Source organism: Pagrus major, chromosome 2, assembly GCF_040436345.1.
Source record: "Pagrus major chromosome 2, Pma_NU_1.0".
Lineage (NCBI taxonomy): Eukaryota > Metazoa > Chordata > Actinopteri > Spariformes > Sparidae > Pagrus > Pagrus major.
Genome location: NC_133216.1, coordinates 14,561,266 through 14,572,828, shown reverse-complemented (window position 1 = coordinate 14,572,828; position 11,563 = coordinate 14,561,266). Strand labels below are relative to the sequence as shown.

General features: G+C 40.8%; 2 protein-coding genes across 2 annotated transcripts in view; one reads left to right on the top strand and one right to left on the bottom strand.

The window, feature by feature from the left end:
- The first annotated feature begins 1,209 nt into the window (after positions 1-1,209).
- On the top strand, positions 1,210-6,219 carry LOC141017670 (ribonucleoside-diphosphate reductase large subunit-like). Its single transcript, XM_073492401.1, has 4 exons — positions 1,210-1,361; positions 2,887-4,868; positions 5,304-5,492; positions 5,735-6,219. The coding sequence occupies exons 1-4, from the start codon at positions 1,343-1,345 to the stop codon at positions 5,924-5,926; spliced, it is 2,382 nt and encodes a 793-aa protein (XP_073348502.1). The 5' UTR covers positions 1,210-1,342; the 3' UTR covers positions 5,927-6,219.
- Positions 6,220-7,082: 863 nt separating this feature from the next.
- Positions 7,083-11,563, bottom strand: part of sipa1l3 (signal-induced proliferation-associated 1 like 3) — a 74,880-nt gene continuing 70,399 nt past the window's right edge. Inside the window, exon 24 of the mRNA XM_073482571.1 lies at positions 7,083-10,875. Within this exon, the coding sequence (XP_073338672.1) occupies positions 10,681-10,875 (195 nt within the window). The 3' untranslated portion in view covers positions 7,083-10,680. The remainder of the gene's footprint in view (positions 10,876-11,563) is intronic.

Sequence of the window (11,563 nt, the reverse complement as noted above, 5' to 3'; positions counted from 1 at the left end):
GAGGAACTGCAGTACATAATATTGATTATTAGCACTGTTTGGAAGTGACTATTAGGTACATTTACTCACTCAAGTACTGCAGTTGAGTACAATTTTGAGGTACTTGTACATTACTTGAGTTTTTCCATTTTTATTTATTTTTCAATTTTTTACCCATCTTTTTAATTTGGCTTTTTATGTGGAGTAAACTATTTTTAATCAAGTAACTTTTGAATGCATTACTTTACCTTGTAACGGAATATTTCTGCTCAGTGTTATTGCTACATTTACTTCAGCTACATATTGCAGTTATAAGATAAAAGGGGTCAGTAATATGACCCATACATCAATAAGTAGTATTGTTAGTCAAATAATTAAAATGTAGTGAAAAAATGTAGACATTTTCAGACTTTTTTGGTCTTTGCTCACATTGAATCATTTATCTAATATCTATTTTTCCACACCACACTACATTTTTTCCTAAAAATACCTGTTTGTTTATGGGATATGTCTTTGGATGTTAAAGGTGATATGTGACATATACTGTGTCTATTTTTACATTTAGTGCCAAACTAATTCAGTACAGGCCTTTCATTCACTTCACCTAATCTTCCCTCAGTTCTTGTTAGTTATCTGTCAAGTTGGGAAACTAGCTTTATATGATGTGAGACGTTTCTAAATTTCTAATAGTTTTATTACACTAGGGGTAACCTTTATTCAACATATATGATTAACATGTGCAGATCTGCAGCAAGTGAAGTAGTAAACTATATTTTAAACTTGTTTCCCATTGCACAGGCATTCAAATGATTGCATCATTCTGTCATTACTCTTTGGTTTAGTAAGTTTGCAGACATATTTTATCTATATTTTATCTTTATTTTGCCTGCTGTGGGAGTGTCTTTGTAAGACATGAGGATGTAATCCAGCAAACCGAGTAAAAACATACATTAAATACATTCCTGTGTCTTGTGTGAAGGATAATTAGCCATTTTGCATCAGGCCTGAACAAAACAATACATGTTACATGACCCACTTCTCAGTCCCGCCAGATTTTCGTCCGGGAAAATGAACGGAAGCGGAAGCTGTCATTCTAAACGCTTGTGATTGGTCCTCAGACGCGAAGCCCCGCGTTCTCTTGCTGCTGATTGGTCGAAACACCTGTCCATCAGCTCCCGCAGCGCTTACGCCTTCCGTACAAATACAGCGTTAGCGGGACTTATTTGAGTCATTCGCGCTTTCTCTGCCGAGCCTGGAGCGAGCTGGTGACTAGTGGCACATTTTTGACACCGAGGAGAAGTTAAAGTTGTAGCTGGACAGCTGCTGTTTTCTCGGGAGACGAGTATCATCACACTCCGCCAACATGCATGTGGTAAAGCGAGGTGAGTGATCTCTCTGTTGCCATGGGGCAGTGTGAAGGGCCTCGGCTAGCTTAAGTGCTATCACTGTCAATAATGTTGTTCTACTAGTTAAGTTATGAACTGACAGGGACTCAACTAATGTTAATGTCTCAGCCTGACTCATGAGAGCACACTAACGAAACTTGTCCGCCATGCTTTAGTCTGTGAAGAAGCGTGTGCAGCAGTTTGCTAACGATAGTTAGTAATTAGCATCATTTTAGTTTAAGCTAGTTCACCAAAGTTACAAAACAGGCTGTCGGTGTTTTTACTGAGATAATTAGCTTCATGATAACAAGCATATCGTTTTTAGAGGATATATATTGGTGACCTGTTGGCCGTACAAACGAACATTGAGTGATAAAATCCTGAACCCCTCTGTTGAAGGCTTATTGAAGGTGGGGTTTATGGATTTAGCAATAAGTCTTTGTCATAGTTGGCGCCAAAAGGCAAAGTAATACTTCATATGCCTGCCTGGAGCTCATGGCGGATCTGCTCAGAAGAAGTGCTAGTGGACCTGTCTCTTGTTGTAGGCCAGGAAAAAGTTTGGATTAATAGATTTGAGCCCTGACAATGAGTTTTTTTTTTTTTTTTTTTTTCATTTTCTGAAAAGCTTTTCTAGCTTCAAGGATTTAACAGAAACAACTAGACAAGTAATTGAAGATCACAATAAGTTATAATGTAACCAAGTACATTTACTCATGTGCTGTACTTGAGTACAAATTTGAGATACTTGTACTGTACTTGAGTATTTCCATTTTATGCTACATTTGACGCCACCACATTTTTATAACTATTAGATTTAGCTTCAGTTATGAGTTACTTTCCAATGTTAGATTACTTGCTCAAAATACTAATCAACTAATAAATCATGATATAGGTTGATTTACCCAGCAGTGTATAAAGCAATTTAAATCAGCTCTGCCTTCACCAGCTGTAACATTAAAGTGATGCAAACTTTAATGTCTCAATTATAACCAAGTAGTACGAGTGTGACTGTTAAACTCTGCACTTTTTTTATTTTTATTTTTTTTTAAGATGTTTAAAAACTATCCCCTGTACATTGAGAGAAAACCTAACTGGAGTCAAATTCCTCATTTATTTACACATACTTGGCCAATAAAGCTGATTCTGAAATAGACCATTCTGCAGTACTTTTGGTACTTTAAGTATATTTTGATGTATACACTCTCGTACTTTGTACACTGGTGTTTCTACTTTTACTCAGAAGATGTCAGAAGACGTCCTCCACCATTGATTAATAGCAGGAGGAGTTACGGTGTTAATATTTGGATGAACAGTTTATAAATACTGATATTTTTCAGCTTTAAATGTGTTGATTATTTAAAATGTTTGACAAGAGTCGTTTACAGAACAGTCCAGACTTGGACCTGACTGGATTTGATGTGACTAACAGTTTCACCTTTTACTGTTTATTGATTGCATAATTATGCCAACTGTCAAATTTTAGATCAGGTTAAATGAGAAGTGTTTTTGTTTTATTTTTCAGATGGACGCCAAGAGCGCGTCATGTTCGATAAAATCACCTCTCGCATCCAGAAGCTGTGCTACGGACTAAACTCTGACTTTGTGGATCCGGCCCAGATCACGATGAAGGTCATTCAGGGTTTGTACAGCGGCGTCACCACCGTGGAGCTCGACACGCTGGCTGCAGAGATCACTGCCACTCTCACAACTAAACACCCCGACTATGCCATCCTTGCTGCGCGGATCGCCGTCTCAAACCTGCACAAAGAGACGAAGAAGGTGTTCAGTGAGGTGATGGAGGACCTGTACAACTACATCAACCCCTTGAATAAGCGCCACTCTCCAATGATCTCCAAGGAGACACTCGACATCGTTCTTGAGAACAAAGACCGCCTCAACTCTGCCATCATTTTCGACCGTGACTTCTCCTACAACTTCTTCGGATTCAAGACTCTGGAGAGATCCTACCTGCTGAAGATCGACGGCAAAGTGGCCGAGCGACCGCAGCACATGCTCATGAGAGTCTCTGTTGGAATTCACAAAAGAGATATCGAAGCAGCGATCGAGACCTACAACCTGCTGTCGGAGAAGTGGTTCACCCACGCCTCCCCTACGCTCTTCAACGCTGGTACCAACAGGCCACAGCTGTCCAGCTGCTTCCTGCTCGCCATGAAAGACGACAGCATCGAAGGCATTTATGACACGCTGAAGCAATGTGCCCTCATCTCCAAGTCAGCTGGAGGAATCGGCGTGGCGGTCAGCTGCATCAGATCAACGGGGAGCTACATCGCTGGCACCAACGGCAACTCCAACGGACTGGTCCCCATGCTGAGAGTTTACAACAACACAGCACGTTATGTCGACCAGGGTGGCAACAAGAGACCTGGAGCTTTTGCCATGTACCTGGAGCCCTGGCACTTTGATGTGTTCGACTTCCTGGAGCTGAAGAAGAACACAGGAAAGGAGGAGCAGAGAGCCAGAGACCTTTTCTACGCCATGTGGATCCCTGACCTGTTCATGAAGAGAGTGGAGAGCAACCAAGACTGGTCCCTGATGTGTCCCAACGAGTGCCCCGGGCTGGACGAGTGCTGGGGGGAGGAGTTTGAAAAGCTCTACACGTCATACGAGAAGGAGGGGAGGGTCAAGCGTAAGGTGAAGGCTCAGCAGGTGTGGCACGCCATTATTGAGTCCCAGACTGAAACGGGTACACCATACATGCTGTACAAAGATGCCTGCAACAGAAAGAGCAACCAGCAGAACCTGGGCACCATCAAAAGCAGCAACCTCTGCACAGAGATCGTTGAATACACCAGTGATGACGAGGTAGCGGTCTGTAATCTGGCCTCCATTGCGCTCAACATGTATGTCACCCCGGAGCGGACTTTTGACTTTAAAAAACTAGCATCTGTGACCAAAGTTATCGTCAAAAACTTGAACAAGATCATCGAGATCAACTACTATCCCGTGCCTGAAGCGGAGAAGTCCAACAAGCGCCACAGGCCGATAGGAATCGGTGTCCAGGGTTTGGCAGATGCCTTCATTCTTATGCGTTACCCATTTGAAAGCCCTGAGGCTCAGCTGCTCAACATTCAGATCTTCGAGACCATCTACTACGCCGCCCTGGAGGCGAGCTGTGAGCTGGCTGCCGAGCTCGGCCCCTACGAGACGTACGAAGGCTCACCGGTCAGCAAGGGCATCCTGCAGTACGACATGTGGGAGAAGACACCCACCGACCTGTTGGACTGGAAGCTGCTGAAGGAGAAGATCGCTAAGCACGGCGTGAGGAACAGCCTGCTGCTGGCCCCGATGCCCACAGCCTCCACCGCCCAGATCCTGGGCAACAACGAGTCTATTGAAGCCTACACCAGCAACATCTACACCCGCAGGGTCCTCTCTGGAGAGTTCCAGATCGTGAATCCTCATCTGCTCAAAGACCTGACGGAGAAGGGGCTGTGGAGCGAGGAGATGAAGAACCAGCTGATAGCTCACAATGGATCCATTCAGGTAATCCGTCCAGGTCGTATATCATAGGAATTAAACTAATGTATTTACTTAATAGTATAAACTTAATGTATTGTTAGGATGCTAATTCCTGTAAGGCTGGATTTAAAAAGTATTCTGCTCATGTCTGCTTCAGACACACCAAAGTCAACAGATTATAACTCTACGTCCCTTGATTAGAGCTGCAACAATAAGTTGATTGAAAGAAAAATAATATTTTGATGCTTGAATGCCGAAGTGATGGGCTGAAATTGCTTGTTTTGTCCGACCAAAACACTAAAATATTAACCCTACTATCATAAAAGATGGACAAAGGCAGAAAAACATTATATTTTAAGACCTGGAACTTCTGACTTTTCCAGTAAATAGTCCTTAAGATTTCCTGTTTTTGTAGCATTGAGACATTTTCTAAACTTTTTTTATTGTTTGTTTCAACAGAACATTGAAGGAATTCCAGATGATCTGAAGCAGCTGTATAAAACAGTGTGGGAAATCTCCCAGAAGACTGTACTCAAGATGGCCGCTGATCGCGGTGCCTTCATCGACCAGAGCCAGTCCCTGAACATCCACATCGCAGAGCCGAACTACGGCAAACTGACCAGCATGCACTTCTTTGGCTGGAAACAAGTAAGTAGAGCTGCAACTAAGGGTTATTTTCAATGTTGAATATACTCGCAATTAATTGATTAGTTGTTTGATCTATAAAATGGTGAAAAATGCCAAACAGTGTTCCTGAAACCCAAGATAACGTCCTCTGTGTCCTGTTTTGTCCAAAACCCAGAATTGTAGTTTATTGTTGCGGAGGAGCAACAAAACAAGAAACTATTCACATTTAAGAAGCTGGAATTCACTTCTCTCTCTCCCCACAGGGTCTGAAGACAGGAATGTACTACCTGAGGACGAAGCCTGCTGCTAACCCCATCCAGTTCACCCTGAACAAAGAGAAGCTGAAGGATGCGCAGGAGCCTGTAGCCTCAGAGGGGGAGATCAAAGAGCGCAACATGGCCGCCATGGTGTGTTCTCTGGAGAACCGAGACGACTGCCTCATGTGTGGATCTTAAACATGTCCTCCATCCACTCCGTAACTACTCTGCTGCCCGAGGAAGGCTTGATGTTGAAGCTTTGGGTGACGTGCCTGATGGTATTGCAGTGCGTCTGTAACAGTTCACAAACTCGTTTATCTTACTTGGGAGTACTGTCGGGAGCTTGTCAGAATGTATAGAATTAATTTTATGAAAAACAAGCGTTCTGTCAGCGCACTTACTGTATGTTAATAAAAGTACTTACTACGAATTGTATTTTATGTTTGAAATGAAAAAGCTTTGTAATAGAAAATAAAAGGTTTTACATGCAAGTTGTGTGATTGACTTTGTGTGATCCGTGGAGAGTTAACCAACTTGATTTAGAGCTGCTAGGAGACAAAAGCAAGTGTAGACAGTGTTGCCAGATTGGGCAGTTGTTGATTGCATTGTGCGGAGTTAAATGGGCTTCAGTGGGTGGACGGCATTTGGGCTGGTTTACAATGAGTTTTGAAATGCATAAATTACAGCACATAAAAATAGATTCATAGTTGCACCAAAACATCCAGTCATTCAGCACAACTGATAGGATGATTTTTATTTTGCTGAGAGGAGATAAGATGCCATCATTACCATCCACCTGCAACAGAAACCTGCTTGTAACATGACATCATTATTTGTTCAGTTTTTTGATAGAAGGGGACACGTGTACTCTCCCCTTATTTCCTTTTGTTCAACCAACAGACCACAACTCAAAATATTAAATGAACTGTTATGTAAGACAAAAAAAAAGACCTTTTGCAAAAGTTGAGAATGATTGTCTGACAGATGTTGATAAAATAGTTGCCAATTGTGACAATTTGGTAAACCAACTGTTGGTGTGGGTTCAGTTATTATAATATTGATCAACTGATTCATCATGTCAGACATTTATGGTGCAACAACACCATAGTCTGAGTTCAACCTTTTAAATATGAGGATTTCCTGCTTCTTTTGTGCATTTGGGGTTTTGAACTTCTCATCAAAGAAAACAAGCAATCTAAAAATATGTCACTTTGGGCTTTTTATCGGCATTTTCAGATGCACTACATAAAAAATGCAAATCACTTTCTTGATTGAGCAGCAACATAAGCAGGATGATGGGAAAACAAACAAAAAAGGCATCTTACATTTCACAAACAATTAAAACGAGACAATGTTCTGATAGTTATTTTTAATATATTTTTTATAAAATAATGAAAACATAATTTACACTTTTAAATGTACAAGTTATTACAACCCAAAGAAAACAATGTCTGTCTGTGCATCACGTACCTCTGTCACATGCAGAAAGCACCGATGCAAACAGAGGAAAAGACGATGCCAGAAAATAAAAAACAATGAGGAATCAGTTTTGTACACAGATCAAAAGTAAAACAGCATACACAAATAAAAACACAGTACCCTCTCATCTTCACTATTGTCTGCAACAGTGGGAATGTGTTAAAAAATAAATTATCAAAATATTTAACATCTAAAAAACAAACCTAGTTTTACAATATTACCATTAACCATAATGCATTATTGATTTGTTCAACAGGGATCATTGTGTATGCTTTAAATAGCTTACAATTATACATAACAAACAAAACTATAAAAAAGAAATAAACCTTGCCCCTTTAACATAAGCAAACCAATGAGATACAAAAATCACAGCTACACCTGCGAAGCTGCATGAAGGATTTACTTAAGGAGGAATAACTGGAGTGTCACGTGAAACCTGAACTGGGAAAAAGTCCGAACATGAAAAGGAAGAGAATATGAACCCCATTAACAGACTGGTAAAAGTAGTCTGAACCCAAACACAAAGGTCCGAATAAGCTTAGATATAAAGGTATCAAAGATAATGGGATGACAACAGCCAAAGGTGAAACTGTATAACTGGCTGCAGGAGAATAACAGATGCAGCCTTTCTTATTTCTCCGGGCTGAAGACGAGCAGGAGGAAATGGCAGCTTTCTGTCCCGCTCGGTCAATACAACACTTGTTCCCTCTTGAGTCAGTGAAAGAAAGGTATATCTAATAGGAGGAGTGGGCGATACTGATCGACTCTGCGGAAAATGTATGAGAAACTGTTCATATCTCTCTGTCAAGTTTAATCCAGCCAATTAAATACTTATAAATCAAGCTAATAAATCACACAAATCCAGTATTGCCATAAAACAGACCTTCTAACTGATTTGCAACTTTGCTTAATAAAACCAGAAATATTAAAGGGATAGTTACAATGGTTAAAACAGTATGGAAAACTCTGATGGTCGACGTGTTTGTATTGTCTCAGGCTACAGTGCATCACATCGCCCACCCCTAATTGGCGGATTAGTGTCTTAACAGCATCTTGAGGAACCTGAGTGAGTTGGGATTGAAAATTCAACAGTTCCAGTCAGACCAGGGAAGAATAAGAAGAAGTTGTGTCTACAGGGCAGAGCCGGAGATGATGATTTAGTACAATTTTATCAGCAATATCTACTGACACATGGAGATAAGATTCATCCTCTGCGGGGATGCTCTGTCTGTTCAGTACCAGCGTCCAAAAAACACACACAGACACATTATTTCTGTATGAAAAATAGATATAGTAGACAATATCATTAAGCAAGCTAGCAGTATAAATAGTGTCTCTTGTGTTCACTTGGGTCACCACAGAACACGAGGACAAATCCTCTCACACACACGCGGACTGTTTCTGATATGAAGGAGCTTCAGTGTTGTTGAGTGAGTTTCATGTACAGTTTCTCTATAAGCACACATTACTGGTGACAGCTTCAGTTTGATTAGTACGCAAAAGAAGAATAGGTTGACATTTTGGGAAATACGATAGCTCAATTTCAAGGGCAGAGCTGGAAGAGAAGGCGGACACCACACACGGTTAGCTTAGCATAAAGACCGGAAACGGGAGCTGGATTGGCTCTGTCAAACCAACACCTCCAAAGCTCCCTAATTCACACGTTATATATTGTTTCTTGTCATAACCACGACGGCACAATATTTGTTACTGGCTACCAAAAACAAGTCTGTGATAAAGTAAAGATAAAAAAACAAACTGTTTACAGCCGCTAGCTTCATTTGCTTATCGAGTCGGGACCTGTTGCCAGGCAACCATTTTCCTTAGCAGGCTCACAGATCCGTTACTTTAAACATAGTCCGGAAAATGGCGAATTGTCCTTTTTACGCCTCTTGTTTTGTTTTAAATTAGACGAATAAGATATAAAGTGTTGATTGGTGAGCTTTAGAGGAGGTGGTGGGTTGATTTAGCATAACTTTTCCCCTGTTTTCAGTCTTCATGCTAGCTAAGCTACTTACGGATTTCTGGCGGTAGGTTGGCTAATAGTGCGTTCATGTGGTGTCGGAATAATCGGAAAACGTACTTCCATCAACACGAAAAGTCGGAGAAAATGTTGGTACACGAGTTGACGTTGAAACATGGCGGAACCCTAACCCAGTGGGTTGAAGGTATCGAGCATATTTGTGAAACAGCTGTCAATGTGTGCTTTGAACGCAAAACATCGTCCACGTCGCTCTCACATTCCTACTTGACGCAACATGAATACGCCGAAGTCGTGAGAACAACTTCCGAGGAGCACGTGAATGCAGCATCACTTGACATGAGAGCGGTGTCAGACCTCTCATCTAACTCTCCGCCATGAAGCGATTTAAAGTACTCCACAAAATGTCAAACTATTGCCTTAAATATTAGAAAAAACATACTTTCAAAGTAGCACTGTGATAACGTCTCAAGGTTAAAATAATTATCCAGTATATTTAGATCTGAGATGATACTACACTGCTAAAAAACTGTGAAAATTAAGTTCAAAACAATGCACTACATTAGAGATATGATACTATTATATCACTGAGCTTTATGACATCAACCATTTACTCTCCCTCAACACGCTGATGGCTTGTTTCACATCTAAGGGCCCACACGGTTCATCCATGTAAACGGAGGAAGGAAAAATATTGTGGCCCACGAGTTTCATATTACAGTAAACTAGTTTGTTCATCACTCAGACCATCACGTTCAGCCTCTATCACACACACACACACACACACACACCAATAATAAAACGCATCTAGCCTTGAGCACAAACACTGTGCTGTACCATCAGTTACACACAAACACACGCTCACGCACACACACCTCTTTAGTACAACTGTTATACAATATCAGTACAATATAGATAATATTGATACATGAGAATTGTACCACACAGGCATCTATCTACAGTACCATGTCTGTAGAGCCTCCATTACTTCTAGTGCATTCTGGGAGATGCAGTCTGTAATGAGTCTTTTTTTTTTTTTCTTTTTTTTTTTGGCTGATTCGCTGCAGGAACAGTATTAGGCCTCTCCAGGTGATGTAGTATTCTCTAAAACAAACAGTCTCCTCTCCTACTCGCTCCTCTGGCATAGTAGCATATATTTATATATAAGACAAGTGTATAAGACTTCAGTTTATAAAAATAGACAGGCTCAGAGAATAGAGAGGGAGGGTCTCTGCTCTGTCTGTGCACAGGGAGTGTTGAGTTTTAAAAATCGATCGTCTTTTTCTTGCTTTCTACGGTTTAAGGCAGTCCAGTGGAAGCTGAGTGCGGTGACATCATCGTGACCTCTGCCGCCCCTGTGTGTGCATGGAATTATGGGTATTTCTCTCTCACAGTTGCCCTCCCTCTGTGGTCTGAATCTCACGCTCTTCTTCTTCTTCTTCTTCTTCTTCTTCTTCTTCTTCTTCTTCTTCTTCTACTACAGGCGCTGGCATCACTCCCTCTTTGAGTCAGTTTCGTGTGTTAAGGGGCGAGCCTCGTGGTCACTCTCTGGCTTGTCGAGGTTTGTAAAAATCCTGCTGAACTTGCGTAGCTGCTCACTGGCTGTTAGACTCTCCTCCTGCAGGCGCTGGTTGTTCTCCCTCAGGTTGGCCATCTCTGCCAGCAGAACGACTTTATCCTGCTTCTCCTGGTGAAAGAAAGATGAGGAAGAAGTGAAATTATTACTTTTTAATTAACTGGACAAAAGATTTTTTACTGTTATTTAAAGGAATAGTTTGACATTTTGGGGATATGTACTTTTTCACTTTCTTGCTGAAACTTAGATGAGAAGATTGAAACCACTCTTGTACCTGTCCTTGAAATATGAAGCAACAGCCAAGAGGCAGTTAGCTTAGCTTAGCTTAGCACAGCATAAACACAGGAAACTAGGGGTGTCACGATTCTCCAAATCCACAATACACTTTGAAATTTGATTTTAACTTTTTTTTTTTACCACTGACAGCTGCAGAGCATTGGTTTTATGCCCTGACAACTGTCGTTTAAATTTTTTAATTCTTCTTTTGAAGATATTTAACTACAGCTGCTTTTGGTAGGCTTTTGCAGGTTAGGCAATACCAAAAATAAAGATTCCAGACCTCAACAAAAAATATAACTATCAGGGATTCAACAATAAAAACAAAATTTAGAAATTCACATAGTTCGGTTTCTCTAATCTGTCCAGAGTAAACCCTCTTCCAAAACAACTAAATAAAGGATTGCTTAAAAAGAAAATAAACCCAACATTTCAATACTTTCATAGACATTTTAAGGTGTTGGTAGGCACATCTTGTCACTTTTTGTTTGTCAAATTATTCCTTTAAATAAAGTTAATTAAG